Source organism: Opisthocomus hoazin, chromosome 4 (genome assembly GCF_030867145.1).
Source record: "Opisthocomus hoazin isolate bOpiHoa1 chromosome 4, bOpiHoa1.hap1, whole genome shotgun sequence".
NCBI lineage: Eukaryota > Metazoa > Chordata > Aves > Opisthocomiformes > Opisthocomidae > Opisthocomus > Opisthocomus hoazin.
In genome coordinates this window covers 8,627,738-8,651,697 of record NC_134417.1, presented here as the reverse complement: position 1 = coordinate 8,651,697, position 23,960 = coordinate 8,627,738, and the positions used below count along the sequence as shown (strand labels likewise).

At 39.7% G+C, this 23,960-nt stretch overlaps 1 protein-coding gene across 3 annotated transcripts in view; it reads left to right on the top strand.

The window, feature by feature from the left end:
- The window catches only part of PAX3 (paired box 3), an 80,024-nt gene extending 59,851 nt beyond the window's left edge, over window positions 1–20,173 (top strand). For all 3 annotated transcript variants that reach the window (XM_075417300.1, XM_075417303.1, XM_075417301.1), the window contains 4 exons: window positions 4,291–4,456; window positions 5,653–5,867; window positions 17,873–18,119; window positions 18,651–20,173. In XM_075417300.1, coding sequence (XP_075273415.1) covers window positions 4,291–4,456; window positions 5,653–5,867; window positions 17,873–18,119; window positions 18,651–18,685 — 663 coding nt within the window. In that variant the 3' untranslated portion in view covers window positions 18,686–20,173. The remainder of the gene's footprint in view (window positions 1–4,290; window positions 4,457–5,652; window positions 5,868–17,872; window positions 18,120–18,650) is intronic.
- Window positions 20,174–23,960: the final 3,787 nt, after the last annotated feature.

Here is a 23,960-nt window from a genome sequence, read left to right as displayed (position 1 = left end):
CAACACAAGTAGATCATATTCCTCCAGACAGAGTACTGTTTGTGTAGGAATGCTATATTTTGAGCCTCCAAAACGCAGTAGCTTGCTTATCCACTGCTTTTGCTTCCATGGGGGAATTTAGTGTGGTAGTGGTGATCTGAAGTACTATGTAGGGTTGGTCTGCCTTCCACTGAGATGCATGCTGTTGCTGGTGGAGGCAATACACAAGATACATTAGTTTGTTGGATCAAGTAGACGTAGAGTTGTTTTTCTGTGATGCTCACTGCAGGGTGGCACTTTCTCACTCCACGAAAGATCTTGTGATCTTCACCAGGGGCTGCGTTATGCTCAGAGCATCTCCGCATCCAGGTGGTGATTGCTTCCCTCTTGGAAGGGAGGCTGTGGGACAACAGAAGCATCCTAGGGGAACGGGCTAGGTTTGGAAAGGCCACTCACGAGATGAGGATTTTGTCATGCTGGTTGAAGTTGAAATTTGCTGAACATAAGGGGACATTGTGTTTAAATGATGTTGGAAATGTACAGACAAAGGAAAATGTTTCCCCAGGTGTTTACAAGATGTTTCTAAGCAGACACATTGGCTTGTGGTGACTAGATTTATTTTTAAGTGTTGGCTTGACATTGGCAAAATTTTTCAAGATTTCTTTAATTAGTGGCGATGGTGCACATGGATTCTTCATGATATGTGCTGATTTAAAAAATAAAAAAATTTTCTGAACACTTGACAATAATTCAAGGCAGCTGCACATAGTCTAAATGAAATAAAAAATAATAATAAAATAAATCATGTCAGTTAACATAGAAAGCATAGAAATGCTACTGAATAAAGTTTGGAATCTGACTAATTTTAAAAAGCATTACGTGAAATGTAAAGAAAATATTTAGGTTTGAGTTATTTAGCTTCAAGTAATCTTTTTCTTGACTTTCCAGAACTGACTTTCAACTTTTTAACTCTGTCATTTAATTTTGTTTGTATTTTCTTCTTCTGTCTTACTGTTGCATTATTTCTTCTTTGTGTTCTGTCACACACAACATCTGAAATCTGCAGTTACATGGTATAAAATGGGAGGTAAACACAGTCGCAGACCAAATCTCACGCCATATGGAAAGGGTGGGGCTATGACAGTAAATAGTAACAATAATAGAAACTATTGTGGTAAAGCATCCAGAATTACAGATTCAGAGCTTCAGTCTGTTCATTTGTAAAAAAAGTGTGATAGTAAGAGTCAGGGCCACACTTACGGTCATTTTAATGGGAAATTCTTTTTAGTATTTTTACCAACGTTGGTTAAAACCTGTTAAAATCAAAGGGAAACAAGTACCTGTGTGGATCAGACCGCTGGTGCTTACTGCAAAGGTGTACGGTATTTATTTTTTTCAATGTGCCTCCGCCATTCTGTAGTGATGAGTACATGTGGTGTTAGTGGTAATAAGACTTGCTCTGCAGTTTTGAATTTGTTCATGCAGTTTTGGTGAGTTCATTTTGGGCTAACTCTGGTGCTAGGTGCCATCTGCTTTCATACTGCCCAGGGAAAGTCAGAAGCCCGGGCAAGTGACAGAAGGTGTGTGCTGTGGTGGATGGGGCAGCAAGGCAGTGGAGTGGCAGAGGCTGGAGCCAACGAGCCTGGAGCCACAGCTGTGCCAGCAGCATGTGACATGGGTGCCAGCTGAGTAGCACCCGTGTAGCATGGGACTGAGGTGGTAATACACAGCCTTGTTTCTGCACAGCCCAGGCAGGTTCCTGCACCCCTGCAGAGTCCTGCTGAATTTAATGGGGCTCCAAGTGGCAACAGAGCTCTGCGCAGGTATGTTCATCGCGTGGCTGCTGTAGACTTTTTGACACCATTGAGTGTGTCCCTTTCAGGGATGTTTAATACATATCTGCAGTTGTGGAAAAATGGAAATCTGTAAAATAAGCCAAAATCTATCCATAAATAAAAGCATAAAACTGTACATTAATGCATGTCACTCGCTACTGAGTTAAAGTTTGGGATCTGACTCATTTTAGTAAAGATCTAGGGCTTGAAGGCAAATGCTTATCTGTAGAGGAAACAAAATCTCATTACCTCATTTTCCTCAGTGAAATCCACTCACGTCGTGTAGTTCAGTTAGTGTTTTCAAACCATTTGAAAATCATCAGATAACCCTCTTGACCTGAAGAAGGGAGAGTGCTTGGAGAAAGCCATCGTTAATGACCTGAGTAGGCTAATTACAACATGAGTTTGCTGTTCCCTGCTCCCTCTCTGACCTCTATTATCCTTCCTAAGTACTCTTTGACTTCAGCAAAGCCTCTTCATCCTTCTTCAGTGTGTCTTGCCTCTTTTTCCTTCTCTTTTGTCATCTTCAAAAGATACTGCTGCAGGAATGTGAGACTGGTGGGCTTTGGGAGACATAAGCAGGTGGAAGGAGTCTGTGAGGAGTAAATAACAAATTTAGACTTAAATGGGATGTGAAGGGTAAGGAGAGAGGTGAAAAAGGATATAGATGTCTGTAGGATGAGAAGGTAAAGATTATTGCTGAATCTAGACCCATCCTCAACTATTGCTCATTGCAGGTCTCTCATCTCCACCCCAGTGCCTTGTTCATACCAGCTGCTTTCAGAAATGGTTCATTTGGAGGCAGAGGGAGCGTTGGTATGTATAGTAAAAAAATCCGAGAGGGATTCCTGAGGTAGAACAGGGGCTCCATCTATCCCTCTGTCCGAAATCTTAAACTGGAGTGGGAGTGTGCAATTGAGGACTAGATGTTGTGGCTGAAGTAGGAGGCAGGTGTGTGAACTGAGCATCCCATTCTGAAAGGAGGATGAAGCCGAACCAAACTACGTGGTGACAGATGGCCAACATCAGGAACCAGATGGCCCAGGGAGTCCCACAATTCCTGCTATGCAATAGCAAGTGGAGGAGAAGCCCACAGTGTAGTCCAAAATGTTTTTACACTCTTGTGTAATAGCGACTCATGGTTTGTAAATGATGTTACACCTAGAAATTCAGTCTGTGATGGCTGGTTCATGAGCCAGCATGGGCTGCTTGCAGGAAGGGTGACAGATCTGAGACCCAACTTACTTTTACAAATATGTCTACATGTGGCTCATCAGCTAACATGCCTCAGTGGCTTACAGGCTGTGCAGAGCTACCTTGCACTAACACTTGGTTAAGGTCTTATCTAATTGATTGTATCCACGGATGATCACTGCAGCTGTTTCAGGGTGTATAATTATGAGTAATAATGTGCTTATTTACAAATGTGTGTAGCCTCCCTTATCTCAAACCGCCTTTTTTTTTCTGCGGTGGTCCACTTCGTGAACCTGAGCACTGTAATCTAAAAGTTGCAGTGCAGTGTGGATGCACGCTGATTCAGGCACCCCTGCTGTGGCTGGTTGCCCTTCCGGTTGCCCTTCCGATCTGTGGAATGTGTAATCGTGGTAATACCAATATTAACCTCTGTGTTTTGCAACTCTTACTGTGTCTGTATTTGTGAAGTCTTGCCTCTTCCTTGCTTAGAGGCAATAAAAGCCACCCAAGACTTGGAAAACTTAAAACACAAACTGAGAATGATGTGAAGGAGAGCAGATTTATAGCTAGAATGTCCCACTAATTCAAGCCTCATCTGTTTGGTGCCCTGTCCTGAGAACAGATTTCAAAGTGGTTCTGAAGTGCTAATCTAGTACTGAAATTTGGATTTGCTGTTAATGTCAAGTTTATTACGAGATGTTTTGTACATGTGTGAATACATGAAAACTTGCTGGGAGGGATTTGTGTGTTTTGTACACGGGGCATGTATTTTTCAAATTAAAAGCTTAAGGTTCTGTTGATCGTTAGGGCAATATAGTATAAACACAACGTATAAACACAAGCACCTTCCAACAGTGCATTAAGTGATGCCACTAACTGGTCAGCAAATTAAATATAAAGACAATACAATCCAGACCGGATAGCTTTGGCTGGCACTTAGATCAAATGGAGAGGTTTTCCCTTTCTCATTAAATCTGGCATAAAAAGGACAGTGATTGATAGCTATTAAAAGCACTAAAGCTTGAAAGTGTTAGTCAGCTTGTTTCTCAGGAGAGGCTGTATTTGAGAGGAAACTAGGATTTGGGATTCGTGTGTTGTGTCTGTTGAACTATGGAAGTGTGTGCCAAAGGCTGCTTTCTTGCCTGGGAGCTCCAAGCCCAGTGTGCATCTTCTGTAACTCTCTTCTCAGACACTGAATGCATTTGAAACATGATACCATTATTTCTGATGCACCCGCATTAAATGTACAAAAATCAAATGTCCCTAATTAAAACATTTGTAGGTCTGGTTTAGTAACCGTCGCGCTAGATGGAGGAAACAGGCAGGAGCCAATCAACTGATGGCTTTCAACCATCTGATCCCAGGAGGATTTCCACCCAGTGCCATGCCAACTTTGCCGACGTACCAGCTCTCTGAGCCCTCCTATCAACCCACCTCCATACCGCAAGGTACAGTAGCCAACAGGTACTTGGTTAGCACAGTGTTACTGAGGGTTTCCTGTGTCGATCCATTGCAGAGACATTTTCTTCTCTAATGTAGAAAAAGGGGTGTTCGCTAATTTAGGGTCTGAGTCAGTGAGGACCTTGCAAGCCTGCTTATTTTAAGCATGTAAGAACTCAGGTTTGTTTTGCTGCAAGAAAGGTGCGGTTACAGGTGAAGGGTGCTAGCCAGAGAAACAGCAGCCTGATGCATAACAGAGGTGCAGTGTTTGGTAAAGCGATGTACACGCTTCCCTGCCCTTCCGCCGCGCTGACCTCCTCCACTGAGAGCGCCTGGCGTGGCAGGGAACGGCGCCGCAGCTGCATTCTGTCGTTTTTGTTGCTTTCGATGATGGTGCACTGGAAACTTCTGTGAGTACTCAGAATATTTATCTAATGGTGGAAAACCTCATCTATTTAGACCGTCTTTTTTCACATCAGATAGTAGCAACTCTCAATATGGTAAAGAATTTGTATTAACCTTATCAGAAACTCTGTGAAGTTTGATGGATTTAGGGAGGAGGGGAACAGAGCTTCAAATCCAGGCTATTCTAGGTTTTACTGTTGAAGAAAAACCTTACAGGTGAGTTTTTGGAAGACAAGTTACTGTGCTCTCTTTGCTCCCTCCTTGAGATTTGGATCATAACTCTTGGTGGATGTTTTTGCCAGGCCATGTTCTAATTAAGGGAATTTTGCAAAGCCCAGGACTTCTCCCATCCGTTGCTAGGTTTACTACAGATCACAGCAGAATTTCTGTGCTGTGACCAGGAAGGGAAAGCCTGTTACCAGTCTTCTAAGCAAATTAAGATTTTCCTTTTTATATGTGTGTGTGTGTATATATAAAGTATGTTATCTTGTATATGATATATATATAAATATAAAGTTTCTTTTTAGTTTTGCTGTAGCAATTCTGAACAATATGTACCACTGAGGATTGTCTGAAAACTGCATGTTTCTGTTGTTGTAATTTTTACAGTCTTTTAAGAATTTTTATGTAATTTAACTGGCCTGTTAAATATCTAGCAATATTAAAGACCTGCCTTTCTATTTAACCAGTATTTACATGCAGGTTCTGATGGAATTGTGTCAAGTTGAGCTTCACATAATGAACTTGTTATGCCAGAAAAAGGGAGGGAAATGTATCAACGTGTTTCTTTTGCTTCTAGCCGTGTCTGATCCAAGCAGCACCGTCCATAGACCTCAGCCTCTCCCTCCAAGCACTGTACACCAAAGCAGCCTCCCTTCGAATCCAGAGAGCAGCTCTGCCTATTGCCTACCCAGCACCAGGCATGGATTTTCCAGCTATACAGACAGCTTTGTGCCTCCGTCCGGGCCCTCAAATCCCATGAACCCTGCCATTGGCAATGGCCTTTCACCTCAGGTCAGTCCTGTGTTTTCAGACAGAGGATTTGCTGTATACCAGAACCAAAGAGTCTATTCCCTCAGGCCACAGCATAATGAATTGCCAAATTTAAACCATAATGTATTCTTTATACAAGCCACATGATTTCAGTTTGCTAGTTTCCTTCTTTTTTTACTTTTTTTCCTCTTACTGGCTGAATCAAGAGTCATAGCTTATATTTAATTTCAAGCGATTTATAATGTAATCATGCAGGCTTCATGTTTACATTCAGTTGTCAAGCATTTGTAATGTGCTGCTATTTTCCTGAAGATGAATGGCTAGGTACAGAAAGTAGATCATGTAGGTGTTTCTACAAATAAAATATCTCTTTAAGATAACCTCACCAAGGTTTTACCAAATGCTTCAGGAACATTACGGGCAAGTTGTACGAGGAGAGTTCCAAGGGCTGAGCAGTACACATTGAGATGAACCGTAATCGAGTTATAAATACATAAATTAGGAGTATTACTGCTCTTTGGCAATATATAAATGCATGAATACCATAATTGTTTTTCTAATTTGCATGAGCTCTTTTTAGGAAATCATGTTAATAAATTGCCTTGATAATTGAGTGTCAGAAGGTTGGTTAAATTTTCCTACGCGTAGCATCTGTCTGAAGCTGACATTATTAGTTAAAGCTTGAATAGATGGTAGTTTATTTTATTAGCAAGAGCTTTGCCCAGGTGCTTGGAAAGAGATGTCCACTAAATTCTGAGAAGTCACAAAGAGGATGCAATCTATAATTACAATCAGGAATCTCTTCAGGGCTGAAAGTGAGAGTTTTAACAGCTTTATCTGCTTTCTACCCTTTTTTCCTCTCAGTGGTTAGAAAAACAGAGAGAAGCTCAGAATGACACAAATGAAAAGTGAAAAGACAATTATACTCAATTACACACTAATCACTGACTATCACCACTGCCTAAGCAGGGAGAGGGCATTCTAATAGGCAGAAAATGAGATTTTAATGGCACAAAGGGTGGCCAAAATAACGACTCATATATCTTTGCCTCCTTCGTTTTCTTCAACTTGTGGTTTGCATCTCGGGAGTACAGTTCCTGGTTCCTGTGCAACGGTGATAACTCTGTGCAGCTGAAAAGTTCAAAGGCACTGGAGTTGAAAAGAATGAATAACAAAGGCAATGAAATAAACATTTTTGCCCAAAGGCAAAAGTTCATAAACCCTTTTTTGTAACAGTAAATGTAATTAAGTTTCACAGATTCCTATAGCACAGAGTGGGGTACAAAACTTTATGGCTTGAAACCTCAGGAAAAAAATACCAACAGAAAAACAAACGGATGTACTTCCAACAAGACTTGAATGGATTTTGTTCTAAAGAATTCTGATTTCTAAATGCAATCTCTAACAAAAGCCATGACATTATATTAGTTGTGTCATTTTTTTTTTTTTTTTAAATGGCCAGTTTTGTAGTGTGCAAGGCTTCCACAATTTTGACATAAACATCTTTCTGGGATTCAGCATTAATCCATCAAAAGTAGTTGTTAGTGTCAGTTTAAATGTGTGTTGGTTCTGGCTATGGAAACTGTGATCTTTTTTTCCTTTCACAAAGTTTTTATTGTGTGTGCCGCACAAGTGGAGCACAACAGTAAAGAAATCTTGTGGTGTCTGGGCAAAGTGAGACAAAAAAGTGAGGCCAGGTTTCCTCCCCCCAGAGTCTTTCTGATTTGAGGTTTGATATAATCAAAAGAAGATCCCAGAGCAGATTAGACATCTTTAATCAGTTACTGTGCTTCTTTACACCCAGCCCTATCTTTACTCTGTGAAATGTCTGATTTTTGTTGTTTTTCCTTAGACTTTTGAAACCTTTTCCTACCCAAGTGCTTAGAGCTTCTGGCCCTATCCTGCATCTCTACCAACAGGTCTAGGAGAAGGCTGATCACTCAGAAGCTGAGGTTGTGTTGATCACTGAATGCGTACAGGAGATTACTTATATCCATTTAGATTTTGAACAGCTTCTTCACAACTGAATGATTACCTTTGTTGGCCAATAAAGATATTTCCATCAAACAAACAAAAATCCCAGCCCTAAATTCACTCTGTGTTACCGACAGCTCCTTTAAACCAAACTGTTTTGGGGCCTGAACAATGAGTTAGAGACATGTATGAAACGTAAGCATGTATAAAATGGCATGCCTAGGCTTTGTGTTTGTATGAGGGAGTGATACAGCCTCGAGTATGTAAATTATGTGCAAGAAATTATGGGCCTCTAGCAAAACAGCAATTGTGCTTTATGCTCGAAAGAAGAGCCTCAGACGCCGGTCACGGCTGGGCGCCGTCTCCGTGTGTGAAATGCCCCTGAGTCGTGGGGGGTGTCACAGCGCATCTCCTGGGCGCGCTTCCTCGGGGTGCTTCCTGCAGGCGCTCGGGTGGCCGGCAAGCCGAAAACCAGTTCTGCGTTGGGGAGTTTGCGGAGAGAGAAACAGGAGTTTTCCTGCTGAGTGGGCATGTTGCAGTGCCCTGCCTGTGTGCGTGGAATTTAGATGAGAAGGAAAGAAGGTCTTTTTACTAGCCAATGGATTTTTGACCACAATAAATCTGGGTGTGTGAGCAATTAGCATAATGTTTCCACCCATCAATGTCCTCTCAGGCAAGTGCTCTGGACATACTGTGTGTAAAGCTGAATTTACGGTGACTTGGGAGGGAGGGGGGAAGGGCACTTTGTCAGAAGCCCAAATAATCTTTTGTGATGTAAAAAAAAACCCCAAACACCTCGGAACATGCAGAACAAAATCTAATATGAAGATTCATGGGATCATGTTCCTACCAGGCTTAAACCCTGTTTTCCTCTTGACTTCAATTTATTCGAAATGAGGGGCTGACATGCAGAACCCCCAGGGAAGCTTTATTTTCCACACGAGGTATTTCCCTTCTAACTCCGTTCTTGAGTATGTTGGATGAATATGTTGTTTCAGGGAAGCACTCGGTGAAGGCAGAGGACAAAGGGAGGTGGCTAGAGTGCTGTAATTTTATTTTTATCGTCTTAGCCGTGAACTTAGAAGCTAGAGAAGATGGTATATTTTGGTCAGTTTTAGGAAGCAGAATACTCCATAACATAGCTGTCTTGCAGGCTGGGAAATAAAATGTTGTTGCTGTTGTTTAAGAGAATAGGAAGAGTCCCAGCTTGCTAATAGTATTCAGCACTTTTTAACATGAAGACAGCATCTGCAGATCTCTTCCATATGACTGATCATTCTGCTTGTTCATCTGGTTTACTTGTTGCTACCTGGCTGTGGTGAGAGGACCTCTGTCTTACAGACCTGCCAAGGGTCGACTTTTGCAGGAATAAGACAGAGATTAATGTCTCGGGGAACCGATAGCCAGGAGTGTCCTGGTTGGTATTTCATGAAAAAGCCACCAAACTGCAAGCATGCAATCTCAGCCAGAGCTTTTTAAATACAATGTCAGAACAGAGATTATTAGTGTGTAATATATGTAAATTGCATATTTTTGTGTTTTCTACGCTTGTTATGCAGCTTCTTGGCTTTCATGCATACGTTTATGGGAATATTATATTTCCTTTTCAAATTAGATTTCAGTTGCTTAGTGTATTTTCTTTTAACAAACATTTGTTAATTTAAATGTTATTAGGGAGTAGCATATCTATGTGTTAATACATGTGTATAGGACTTAAGTGGGCCTCAGAATTGGCACGTCACTTTTTGATCCCAGCATTAACAGCGATCAACAATTGTTCCATAGAAAGCAGAAGAGCAACTGCAAAAACACTTGTCTGGCAACTGCAGGTGTATGGTCTTATTAGAGAGCAGAGTGTTTTTAAGACAGGGTATCAATATTTTGAACTGCTTCATTTAAGATAAGCAAAAAGTCTTTTCCGGTGTACACGGGCATCCCTTGACCTTGTCATGTGCTTTTTATTAGTGTCAAAGCAGCAGAGTTTGCCCTACACCAGGCGGTTCAGTTTGCCGGTGTTGAAGCGTGCCGTTTTGGACTGCTCGTGGATTCAGGTGGAGCTGCAATACTCTGCTCGCATTGCTGCCTGTGAGGCTGCTTGCTTCCTGGGTTTAACCTGTAGGATACCCAGGCTTAAATAGTACTGCAGTGTTAATTTTTTTCTGGAAAAAGAACAAACGTGTAACCTGTCACCTGCTGGATATAGATTTTTTTGTTTGTTTTTTCCCCTCCTTGCCCTTGAAAAAAATTGTTTTTCCTCTCCCTTGTCATCTGCCCCCATAGCTGAGTCAAGGCTGCAGTTTCAAACTGGGAAGTGGGTTGAATGTTGAATGAGTTGCGTAGAAGATCGTAACAGTCTTTAACAGAGTTTGCAGTTCTCATGCTGTTACCTGGAGCTCAGGAATAATCTTCATAAGATAATTCCAAACTTTTCTGTGAACAGTAGTAAAGATGCAAGCTATTTCAAGATTTCTTTCTTCTACTGTCAAAACATTTCACTGCCTGAGTTTAAGAACTATCCTGGAACTCTCTTTGGTGAGGTAGATCTTAGGCAATTGGCTTCTCTTAAGTTTTGAGAGCACTTGGTTTTCATTAACCTGAAGTATGGATCTGCTGGCAGCTGTCGAATCAGTTAGATATGTTCATATTGTCTTGTTAACTCTGCTTTTAAGGGAAACACAGGAACCGGTGGCTAAAAACTTGCATTCCCTCATCAAGAGGGAGAAGAGGGGGAAAAAAACCCCAACTATTAATTTATTACCCGTTTTCCTGTACCTTCTGTCGAATTACTGTCCAGCTGGTTGCCCAAAGAAACATTTCATTTAGATCCAAGTTGCACACCAATGAGAAGCTCGTCATCTTTGTCACAATGAACTTGGCCTTGAGAGCTCTTCGCTTAATGACCCAAGAACATGAGACAGAGGTCAGGGATTTCTCTGTGAGGAGGAAAGTTAATTCACATGATATCATTTTCATGAACACGAGTTTTTGTTTTTGTTTCATTTTTTTTAATTTTAAAAAAAAGTTGAGCCAATGGGATTCATTATTTCTGTTTCTGGAGTGGGTACAAATAAATGGGATCCAATACTTTTGTAATTGTTACTGTTCAAGAATAATAACATTTATTATTTGTTTTGTAAATATTTTAATATTATTAACTACTATAAATATATATTTGTATATAACTTATATAATAAAATAGACTAATATCACAACAGCAGTAAACAGGTGACCTTACATTTTGAATGTCCACCTTACCTTCTCTCCCTGGGCCTATTTCCACATCCAGCCCCACTACGCCAGATAAGTTGGGAGGGTTTGGGTGGGGCTTCAGCTTTCTAAAAGCAAATCTCCTCTTACAGCTCAGAACTCTTACATGGAGTTACAAAAAAGCTCTGGACTTCTCTGGAAATTTAAGCCAAGTTTAATGTAATTTCATGAGAATAAATTTTAGAAATACAGTAAAAAATACAGCTATCTTAAATACAAAAATGTAATAGTAAAATGACACAATATATATAAAACGTATCACTTTCTTGGTTTTCTCTACCCTTTTTTGATGATACTGCTCACAAAACTGACTTATCTTCCTCCATAATAATTTGTACCATTTAGAATATACGCAGGCTGAGTATTCGCTGTCACTGCAACCCTTAAAATAATTTTTTGCTTTTGCTACACATTGAAGTTCAACTTGAACCACTGTTAACTGAGTCAGCCCTTCACAGAGTATATGACAGGCATGCATTGGTGAACTTCTAATTCTTTAATGAATTTACAAAATAGAAATATCAGCAGGAATCTGAATACTTGCATATTTATCCAATTAAACATGAATGAGGGCTTTGTCATAAGTAATCACAGATGGCTTACTTGAGCCCTTAATTATACTCTGTACTTCAGATTTCCAAAGAAAGGTACTAAAAATACCATGGCATGAATATTGCAGTGGAATTAGAAAGAGCATAATTTCATCCTTCGCAAAGTCACTCTAGAAAGCCATGTATCCATCTTTAAATGCATTGGGCTCAGTTTCCTTCAAAGCTTCCTAACTCTCTAGACATAACTATTTTATTTTTATCTTGATTTTTTGACAGGATATCAGTAGTAATTTTTTTATAAAAGAAAGACTGAGTGCTGAGTCAGAATACCTAGAGGCTTCCCCTAATCAAAACAGCAACACACTTGTTTTTCCCGAGTAATTAGAGATTAGAGACCCTGGCATATACATTAATGGGAGCCTCATAAATGAACCCTTCAATACTGGTTGGATTCCTCTAGTTATACTTGTCCATTATCTTCTTTTTCCTGACCTTTATTGATAACTTACTGCTTTTACCTAAATGGCTGGGAATTTGTAGGAAATTTCTACTGGTAAATCCAGCTATGTAGGCATAGATAATGCAATTGCTGTTATTGTAGGGCCAAATGTAGAGTTGGGTAAGAGTCTTTCTGTGATGGCTTTGCAGATTGCATCCCCTGGCCATCTGCCAGCAAAAACAACTGAGTGCTTTTTGATTTATTTTTTTTTTAAAAAAAGGTGTATTTTTTGTTTGTTTTGCTTTCAGAGGGAACAAACGCATGTATTGCAGTTGTGGAGGGAAGATGTGTGAGAGACCACCTAGAGATAGCTGGGCTGGTTTTCATGATGGCCAGAATCCTGCTTTTGTGTTTTGGGTTGAGTAGAAGGTGGGGGGAGAAGAGTTTACAGGCAGAGAGCAATGAAATCTCAAATTTAGTCTTGTTATGAACTGTTGTATGTAATATTGCCATATTTATGCATTTAAACTCATGAGTCTACAGTCTCTGAGACTGCCTGAAGAAGTTTTGAGATGTTTAGTTTTATGTATATACACTTCAAATTCATATATATATATATACACACTTCTATATTAATATATATATATCAATTGTAAGCATGTGTTTCTCTTTGGGCTTGCTGTTTTACTTTTTCAGTTGTCTTGACATTTTTTAAGCTTTTCCGTACAACCAGGAGATAGATAATTAGCTTATCTTTGAATTTATTTTTTTTTAACGTTACCTGGTCCTGTGACTCCATGATCTGGCACCTGAAAAAAGACACGAGTTCATTGACAGGCTGTGATAATGTTGTGAACACTAGTGATCTGTAGATAAAAATATAATTAATGAAGGATCAAGTTATCCTCTTAATTGCCCTAAATGTACACCAGTGCACCTTCTCTAATTTCAGTATAGCTACCACTGATATCTGGTGGTGTGAAATCAGTATGGGGTCTCATCTGATACGAGTATGAAGATGGTCAGATCATCAGATGTTCAAAGTCAGTGTATTTGCTCCTATTTTCAGTAAGCAAGTACGTGGCTCCCAGTGCTTGCCATTTGGCATGAAAATGCTTTCTGTTAGGTTTCCTCATCTGTTTGGCAGAAATATATATGTAAAACGAATCAGCGACATGGTTCTAGGATCCTGTAGGTGTAGATCCGTGTAGCTAATTAATTGTAATTAATCTAAAATATCTCGTTCTAATGCATAAGAACCATCATTTTTGTGTTTTCTTGTGCAATATTTTGTTTGAGATATTTTTCTACAGTGAAAAGAGTGAACAGCAGGTAATGCCATTCATCTCAGGAGGAGTTTGAAATTTTCAGTGTTAGTGATGAATGAGGGTATCTGACCCACATCTGGTTTACATTAGAATGGAACATTGCCCTGACATCGTTAGGAGCATTTGTCAAGATTCCCTGGACAGAGCTTCTGTAAATTACATGCTGCAAATGTGTCAGGGTCAGATAAGAGGATATCATTAACTCCACTAAAGTTTACTCATGATTCTGTCAGTTCAACTTAATACTTTAACTGCCAACAATTTTCCTTGAGCTGTTTCATTAAATCTTTCATTCACAGGAGGAGAAAATGTATCACTGTACCCAAAAAATATTGCACATGTTCTTTTCTCATAAATCATATTAATTGCAGACATGGTCACAAAGCATATTAAATGCAGGCATGCGTAAATGAATTAAAACATATGAGAATTTTATTGTGCCTATGGTAGGTCCTACATCCTAATATACCAACCACATTAACAGGCATAATGTTTCATTTAAATAGAATAAGATTTTTCTCAGTTTAATGGCCTTTATTTTGTTGATAATAGAAGTATTTTCTAATAGCTGATAATGGACCAGATGTTGCATACATGGTGTTTAGGGCTTTCATCATTCAATTTCTCCTCTTCTTTCTGGATCATATTCTCAGCTGGTGATGCTGTGCTGACCCCACCAGCAAGGGATTTGTCCTCATTAATATTTTGGTTTGCTTGGGATGTGCTCTCTGAAAACTTTTCTGTAGAGTTTGGTCATTGCAGTTTGCTGCATTCTCTTCGCTTATTCCTAATTGCACCTTTGTTTTCTAATAGAACAGAACAATTTCATTGATTTTGTATACTGTCTTTTATTGTATAAGCTCAAAGACTCTGTGTCAACATTCTGTGTTTTTTTTAAAAGATGAGAACAAAATATATGTGGCCAAAAACTTACAGCCTGATTTTTTCTGCCTTTATAGGAGTTCTTTTCTAAAATAAATTGAATAGTTACAGCAGCATTTGGTTCTAGGTGTTACCTCAGTCCTTGATTTTTCTTTCAAGTTCTTTGGGATACAGATCAGCAAGGCTGACAATTACTACTTTGGCTTTCCCGAAGGAATTCAGAGAGAAGTACATATTTTCTAGTAATTTGAATAGCATATGGATCGAATAAATTTATTTTCTTCCTTAATTATTGTAAAACAATCAGATCTGTTCACCTGTTTAGAACTATACTGTTTTATATCAGCAGAAGATCTGAGTTGCAAAATCCAGATCTTTGTGTGTCTCTTGTACACGACTAAGCTGAGGGTGCTAAGCATCTTGCAGCCATGGCCCATTAATGGCTTTCTAATTGATTAGGTGAAAGTCAGCCATGCCCTTCCTGTAACTCCTTGTATGGGTGATAAGGTCATGGCACATACGGTACAAAAGACTTCTGCCCTGAGGCTACTTCCCTTATAGCTTTCAAAACAGACATGACCAAAAATCTAATTATTTAGATGCTAATCAACTGCAGGATGATTTTGAAGGCCCCTGAAGAGGATATTTCTAAGAAGATGGTTACTGTTCAGAGTTCAGTTTTCTCCACCTCAGAGACAGAGAGCTATGTCAGTTCTGCTCCAAAGTGTCTATTAGGTGCATATGTGCTTAATAAAAAGATGCCTAAAGATGTTCATTACCTGATTAAATTAAAATTTTAAAAGTAAATATCTTCTCTGACAAAATAAGCATTTGATGATAAATCTATATCCAAATTGAGATGCTACCAAAATTCGAGTGGCTTTTGAGATCATGTCTGGATCCTGGTTTAAATTTCAAGGCTAATCTCTAAAATAACTTCCAATCCCAAAGTTTTTGAGCTCACCGTTTTTGCTGGCAAAGTCCAAATAAAGTTGTCTTGGGTTCTATTCTGTTTAAAATATTAAACAGAAAAAAGTTTAGTTAAAGTATGTAGTGCGTAAAATAGCTATTTGCACAACTTGGCATTTGAGTCCAGACAGAGACAGCATGTGATGGGAGAGCTCTCATGTGGAGAAGATTGCCATGGGGACTGCAGCGGGGCTGCGAGGGCGATGCGAGCCCAGCCCCTTCTCCCTGCTCTTGAGCTTGGAACAGAACGTGGAAAGCCCCGTAAATACCGGTATCGCATAGGTGCTATGCGGGAGTGGAAAGGGCTGAGCACTTATTTCAGATTTCTGATAAACCACGTGTGTTTTAAACGGTAGTCAAAACCATGGTACTTGTGCCAACATAAATATTCTCCAAAGCAGTAATTTTCAATGTAAATGTTTAAGTTAAGCTGTGTTTTTTGTGGCACTGTCTCTTTTTTTAAACTCTGTTGGTGTTAATTTTAAAGCACAAGGATTAATATAATCTAAATGAACATAGGTTCTAATACGGTATCCTGCTGATGCCATATCAGATTGTTAAGCATGCTAGATTATCAGGACTATATCTTTTTCCAAAAGTACAAGAAAAATATCTAGAATTCATAACCAGAAAAACTTACTAATATAACCTGTAGAAGTTTTAATACTTTTCAGGAACCATTTTTTTTAATACTTTTCAGGAACCATTTTTTAGAAGAAAAAGTTGAGAGCCCAGTTATTTCAACTTTTAGGGTTTTTTGGGACAAAATGCTGTGCAGGTTGCTGTGCAAATAACATAATTTTTCAATGTGTGGAAATTCCAGAGATTATTGAAATTGTTTTTTATTAACCTCAAATCCTTTTAATAGGTTTTGTGAATTGAAAAGGTTATTTGAATTAGATAGAAAATATCTTCTAGCCTGAATCCAAATTCTTTTTTTGTGTTTTTAACTTAAAAGTTCTAAGATTTCAGTATCTAAATGAAGTCTTTGGATATATTTTGAAACTTCTTTTTGGATGAATACTTCCATGTGTGAAACATTCAGAAAATACCATCAGTTAAACTCCTGTTTTTCTGCTTAGTGAAACAAGTGAACATTCTAGTGCTGTAAGTAATAACTGAATTTCTTTCTCAGCTTTTTTAAGTACTCTGCTTGTGGCTGTTGCTCTTTTCCTTATCAGACATGTAAGACCTGGACAGGTCTTCCTTCCAATTTAAATCATGATCCCTGGGGGTGTTTCATTTATTTATTAAAAAACAAACAAAACTCAGAGCTGGGACCACAAGCTCCCTACAATAACAATAACAATCTGTTTTATTTTGTGATGGAAAAGAAACACAATTCAAGAAGAAGCATCAGAGCTTTAGGAACCAGACATGTTCATAAGAGCGTAGATTTATTCTTTACAAAATAGACTCCAATTTTAATAATTTCTTTTTAGCTTATGGTAAGAAGTGCAGTAAAGCCAAATGATTATCAAATAGCATATGTCAGATATTCATAGTGCCTTTGTGAAGGAAGAACAACCTGTAAATTATCAGAATATGCTGTTTTGGCAGAAGCTGTATGCCATCCATTTGTTACAAGCTGCAGACTTGTTTCTCAGGCTTTGCAGTGCAACTTCCTCCAGCAAAAGCGAGCAATTCTCTGAGTAGTGCTTATTTGCAAAATGTGCTATAGCAGTGTGCCAGGAAAGGAAATGCACATCAGCCTACGGTGTGAGTGATTTTTGTGCTTTCTTCACTCTTGCTGGAAAGCATAGATGCTTTTGAAATTTTTTTTGCTATTCTACCGGGAATCATGGGCTAGAGGGCTGGGCTTTTATAGGGACAAGCATGTATTTTCCAGGAATCTCCTTTCAGCTAACCTTGACCGCTGATTTCATAACTGTTCACATACAAGCAGCTTATTAAGGGAGTCACAGTCGACTTGAAGCCAGTCGGGAACGCCTGACCATTTCTGTTGTGTCCTCTAACGCAGTGGGTGGAGTTGAGAACTGGTGTTACGGCCAGCACTTCACTCCTTCGCCATTCATTTCTTCGCAGGCCAGCACACAGGGCACGCAGCAACAGGAGTTAGGGCTGCTCTGCCCCTTCCCCACATATTCAGGTGGTTCTGGGTGCTGGGATTCTTTGTTACTTCCATCAGCGGTGTTGCTGGGATCCGCTACAAATCAGCTTCATTTTACTGACTGCTGATCTTGGGGGGGGGGGTGGAAATTGTGTGAGCTTTTCCACAGCTTTTCTGTGTTTGTAGATCATGCAGGACAGTGTGGCTAAAGAGTGACTGCTTGCTTTTTATTCTCTTATAATTGAGTCCTCGAGGAATAAACATCTGCAGAGATCCCAGCTGGGACATGGGATCAGGCACTCTAAAATCATAAAAATTTTTAAAATTATTTTCCTTATTTGCCTTTGGTATCACTTTCAGTTTTTATTTTGGTGGATGATGCAACCGAGTTCCACTTGCTCTTTGGGTGAGATAGTCAAAGCACGATTGGAACACCAAGTCTACCTATTTTCAGAAATCAAATGATAGACTTGAGAGCTCCTGTGGCTCTGTAATCAATACAGTTCTTCACATAATTTAACTCTTTCTATTACTCTACCTTTTAGGTAATGGGACTCTTGACTAACCACGGTGGTGTGCCTCACCAGCCCCAAACTGATTATGCCCTGTCCCCTTTAACTGGGGGCCTGGAGCCCACCACCACTGTCTCGGCCAGCTGCAGCCAGCGGCTAGATCACATGAAGAGCTTAGACAGCCTGCCTACATCCCAGTCCTACTGCCCACCGACCTACAGCACCACGGGTTACAGCATGGACCCTGTCACGGGCTACCAGTATGGACAATACGGACAAAGTGAGTATTGGGACATTTGCATGGTGAAGTGCCGTACTGTACCCATTTATCAACGGTCTGTGCTTTCTGTCCGTAACAAGGGGAGTTGTGAGCAGAGAAACTAATGGCTGACTGTTACTTCTCCTCAAAGCCAAGCCGAGTGCACTGGTGAGATAACTGATTGTTTGAGCAAGATTTCTGCTGCATAATTATTTTCTTAAGTGATGTCAACAACATCTTGATGTTATTAATTGTTGAGACATGAAACCTGATTGCCATTAGGTAAAACATAAGGGTTGTCCAAAATGAAATAACCACTGGCATTCCACTATTAGAAACACATGTTCTTAATGAGGTCAGCTCAAGAATCATTACAGTATATAATCCCAGATACGTAGAGTTTTGTCAAACTTGTCCTAGGAATAAAAATATTAGTCCCTTTCCTTTGATATATCAGTATTAAATATGACAATGTCAACCTGTAGTTGGCATGGCCCCATGCTGTGAGGTTGTCACAGCATGACTTAAAAAGCTTCTTTTGCTTTTTTGCAGGTGCCTTTCATTATCTGAAGCCAGATATTGCATAAATGAACTGTCCACTTCAAGTTAAAGCTGGCCTTGTTTTCCGGTCTCCCTCCAAGGCTTGGATACGAGGGATCTTCTCAACACACTGCAGTCTAAACTGGGGCAGTCCCGCTTAAATAAGCCGGCCTGTTATGTTCTCTCCAGTCATAGCTTTTAGTAGACTTTTGAAGGCTGGACAAAGCTATACAGAAGACAAAGGCCAAAAGCAATAATGAATGAATAAAATGTGACACGGTTCATTATGAGTGGGTATACAAAAGAAAGCAGTATTTAATATTACTGCCTGGCAAAACATTCCATTTTTTGTTGCTGAAATTAATGTGTATTGATGGGGACAAATGGAACATTTTGAAACTTAGAGCAGTTGAGCTCTGCATACTCTGACTTATGTGACATCCAGTGCTGACTTTAGTCTAAACTTAAAACTGCTCAGTTTCTGAAGCAAGGGCAGGAGAACCTATTTCATTTTACACACTGGAAATTGTCATCAAGAGGAAACGTCACAGTCCATAGGAACCTAGGATAAGTGCGAAAGACTTCCAGAGCAACTTACTGGTTATCTTACCGTGCTTTTGTAATCATGTTGTCAATAAATGCCACTTACAAGTTTTGCTTTACTGAGAGACAAGATCTTGTGTAACACAAAAAACAGATTCTACTTTTTTGTATGTGTTTTCCTAGTCTGTTGTACCTTTTCAAACAAACATGGGAGAGAAAAAATTCAACAACAACATGACCGATTTTTCACAACTGCCTAGCAATGTGCAATACTGTGTACCTCACGCAAACTTTGGCATCATCCAAAGTCATATAGATAGAATCAGAACTATATTTTTGCAGGTACTTTTATTTTTGCAGTGCGTAATTCCTGATGATAAAATACAGAAATGTTGCAGTCTGCTGGACAACTAAAATCCAGCTTGGTAATCATGATTTAAAGGTCATTTTCAGGAAACAATAAGAAGAAATTATTACGTTTACATTTTTTTAGTGATGTACAGGACAGACAGAAATGGACCTGTATTTGACATATTTGTTTAAATTATACAGTGATATCCAATATAGAAAATATAATTATAGGAACCAAGGTTTACAAGAAGTTTGCATTGTGACATTTTAGAATGTCAATAAATTTGTGTTTTGTGATGTTGAGAGGAGGAAGAAGATGGAAGGCGGTGTTATTTATTTCTCTCTATTCTTGGAACAAACTGAGAGGCAGAACACAAATACATTCCTTTTAGCGTTAAGGACTATGAAGTAGTGAGTTAGACTAGGTTCAGTACAGAGGTTAGTTCACACATCGGTCTTAAGGGTGATGGAAAAATGAAATATTATCTTTGTGTTGCAGCCTCTACAACAACACGTGTTGTAAAAAGACAAAAAAACCAACAAAAAAACCCCAACAAAAATAAAAAACATAAATGTCTTTCATGTAAAAAGTTCAGTAAATATTTACTATTTATAATGAATAAACATTATGAAGACTTGCAAAGCACTGATGATTTTGTCCTAAAATGTAGTATTGTGCTAAATACATTGATACATTTTAATCTGAATATCATGAAGAAATAAACCATGTTATCTTCAACGCAAACTGTCTTCATTGTGTAAGCGTGTTCTTGCACACACCTTACGGCTGCGGGAGCCTCAGGCAGCCTCTGTGCCCAGGTACCGCTAATGTGCCTCTCCGAGCTCTGGGTTTGTTGATGAACTCTGCATTTTTCAAGTGCTGTTGGTACCTGTAGTGTGTCTTCCCAACAAGAGAAAAGCATTGTGCCTTTGCTGTGCATTGAAAAGATAATAAAATAGGCTTAAGCCCAGCACAAGTTGGGCAACTGGGATGGCTTCATGCAATGCAGGAACTTTGTAATCAGTTATGGCCAGTATTTGTCCTGATTATTTTTTTTTTTCCCTTAGAAGCCTCAAGAATTTTTTAATAGGCTTACGCTAAGCTGACTGAAACATGGGGAAGACCCTTGAAAATGAATGGAGTAAGTTTCAGTGGCACTTCAGTGTGTGAGGGAATTTTACTTCACGCTAGATTTGGTGGGCATTTAATTTCCTCACCATTTTGTGGGGGGTGTAACCACCCTGAATTTGTTTCAGCTTCTGTTTCTGTGTGCATTTATTTTTGCTTTATTTTTATTTTGTTCTTATAACTCTCGCCCTCTTCCGCTGGAGAAGGATGGAATATACTTTTTTAAAGAGGACATTAAAAAAAAAAATGAGGAAGGGGGATTTTTTTTCTCCTTCCAGTTTATGTTTCTCTGATATGCTTTTAATTTCTGTGACAACTGTAATTTAGAAGGCTCTTATTAATACCTATTCTCTGCTCTAAACTGCTGATTTTTCTGATTTCTTTCAAGTTCCTTCTTCTCCCTGAGGACTTGGCCCTCGACATTCGTCTGGTGCCCTAGGCTTTCTGCAAAGGCCAAATAACCTCTTTCTCCCCACTCGCAAGCCCTTTGCTGTGAAGAACAGGGTAAAAGCCTGCTGGCACAGTTTGGAAGTGGATGCTGTCTGCACGAGTGCTCCTTCCCAGAGAGGGTGCACCTTTGTCACAGGATGATTGCAAAGTGCCACCTTCACTGTCCTTTTCTGTTCCAGCAGCTGTGGGGATGGGGTGAAGCTGTAGTCTCTCCCCTCAGTCCCCGCCATGCTGCTGGTGAGGTGCTCTCCTGGCCTGACGTTAGACAGCGGGCATTGTGGCTGCTCCATCCTCTCTTTAAGTGTCTCCCAAGCACTTCGTTTCGTGAGAGACTAATGCAGAGCAGGAGAGCCTGGGAACAAGACAGTTAAGGAGAAAGTCACCTAGCCCTCGGGCAGGCAAGCCGTGCAAGCAGGGAACCGGGACGTGCTCTTGCCAGACTAAGCGAGGAGCCCGGGGCAGGGGGGACCGAGCGGTTTCCTGATTTATGATGCACCTTGGGAATCTTTGATGGAGCTATAAGGATTACGCAGGGTGCTGTTGATCCCTTCTTGTTATCACTGTCAAGGCTGAAGAAGTTCTTGGGAGTCACGTGTGTTTCTGCAATACGAGTCCTGAACGTTCGGAAAGCCAAAGGGGCATGAGCCTGCCGTGGATATTGCATCTCACAGAAGTGCCATGGAATAGTTTGGAGGAACGTGGTCATAGCAACGGAGTCCAAAACCTCCTTGTTGATGAGTGCAGAGAGAATGGATCTCAGGGTCCTTACCTTTTTCTTTTTTTTTTGATGAGGGGATGCATATTTTACAAGATGGAAATAAATAAGCACAGCTTTTCAACCGTCTGTCATCTCTTAGACACATGAATTGGAAACCCTTGAGAGACAGACTTTGATGAAAAAATATTTATTTCTTATGGCACAACCATGATTATTAATTTAATCTTTGCTTTTATATCTTCATTTATCTACAAATAACCTCTACTCCCATCAAAATACCCAATATATACATTTTGGCATATATATACATTGGCGTATGTTACTCTTCCTTTATTTGAGCATGCGTAATATTTCATGAATGATCTAGGAAAAGAATTAATTTTAGTGGTGCCTATTTTCCTTCTGTTTTCCATGGATAATTCAGTGTATCCCATTTACACAAGGCCTGTAATAAACATTTTTCTCCAATAATCACACAGGGTTTTTTGCCCAATATTGCTGAAAAGTCTCACATCTTTCCATTTGACAAATGCTGTATCCTTCTATAGCTACTCTGAAAGGCACAAAATGCCTATCTGAACATACAAATCTTGACTGAAAATAGCTGATTGTTAAACAGGATCTTTGTCCTCAGAAATCCGTTTCTGCATATATGTGGTATTAGAGCTATGTTTTTAATCCCTAGGTTAAGGTCTGTGCAAATTCAAACTTAAAAAATTTGGCTACAGATTTGTAACCTAGATCTCCAAACTTTATGAAAAAATACAAAGTTACTTGATTTTGGAAATCGAAAACCCACCCCAAATTATCAAATGCTGCTAGTAATTTATGTAGCAAGAATGTATTTGCATTTTCTCAGAAGTATGACAGACTATAAGATGCAACTTGTTTGTTATGTCTGAATTCTGTGATACATACTCATACGTGTAAGAAATGTATTCCCTCTTGTCAGAGCTGTTGGTTATTGCTAACATGTAAAGCACACATTTTTGCCATGTTAGTAACCGTGAAAGTTCTCAATGTTTTCTATCCATAAAGTCTTCTGACCTTAAGGTCTACAAAGTGGGTCACTAGAAGGTATCTCTGTATAAAATAACAAGATATTAGTTAAAGGCAATGTCAGTGAGACCATCAGAAACCTGGAACATCTTGAATTCATAAATCTCTTTGTATTGCTCTCTTCAGTGTTCTGTTGCTCGCTTCATAATTGCACGAAAACCTGCATCCTGATTAGAACCACAGAATCACAGAATGTTCGGGGTTGGAAGGGACCTCTGTGGGTCATCTAGTCCAACCCCCTGCCGAAGCAGGGTCACCTACAGCAGGCTGCACAGGACCTTGTCCAGGCGGGTCTTGAATATCTCCAGAGAAGGAGACTCCACCACCTCCCTGGGCAGCCTGTTCCAGTGCTCCGTCACCCTCAGAGGGAAGAAGTTCTTCCTCATGTTCAGACGGAACTTCCTGTGCTTCAGTTTGTGCCCATTGCCCCTTGTCCTGTTGCTGGGCACCACTGAAAAGAGTCTGGCCCCATCCTCCTGACACCCACCCTTAAGATATTTATAGGCATTTACAAGGTTCCCTCGCAGCCTTCTCTTCCTCAGGCTAAACAAGCCCAGCTCCCTCAGCCTTTCCTTAATTTCTTTTGGCTTTTACAATGACACCTAGATATTGCCTAGAGCCAGACAAAATAATCTGGAAAAATATGAATAACTACACTGAATCAAACTGTTAAATTTCTGTTCAATTAACATTAGGTAGGGATTTTGTTTAGATGATATATATGACGTTGCAATTCTCATTCACCCCTGCCTGAAAGATTCTCATGTGTCTTTCCATTTATTCTGTAGCTAGTGTTATCGCAAATCAGTGCATGTATTTATATGGAGTTATAGGGTTATCTGAAAGAATCATGTGAGTTGATCTGAATCTGTTCAAGATATTTGTCTATTGTAAAATAACCAAAATTGCAGTCCGCGTCTGTGGTCGTTGTAGCTGACGGGCCCGCTGGTCTGTCAGATTTTCACTGCCTGTTCTCTCCAAACACTCCAGGGCAGCTCATCATAGGCTGGGAAGTTCTCTTCCGTTACAGGGAGCGAAGTGCTTTAGCTAGAGGGCTAGTCAGGTTCAAAAA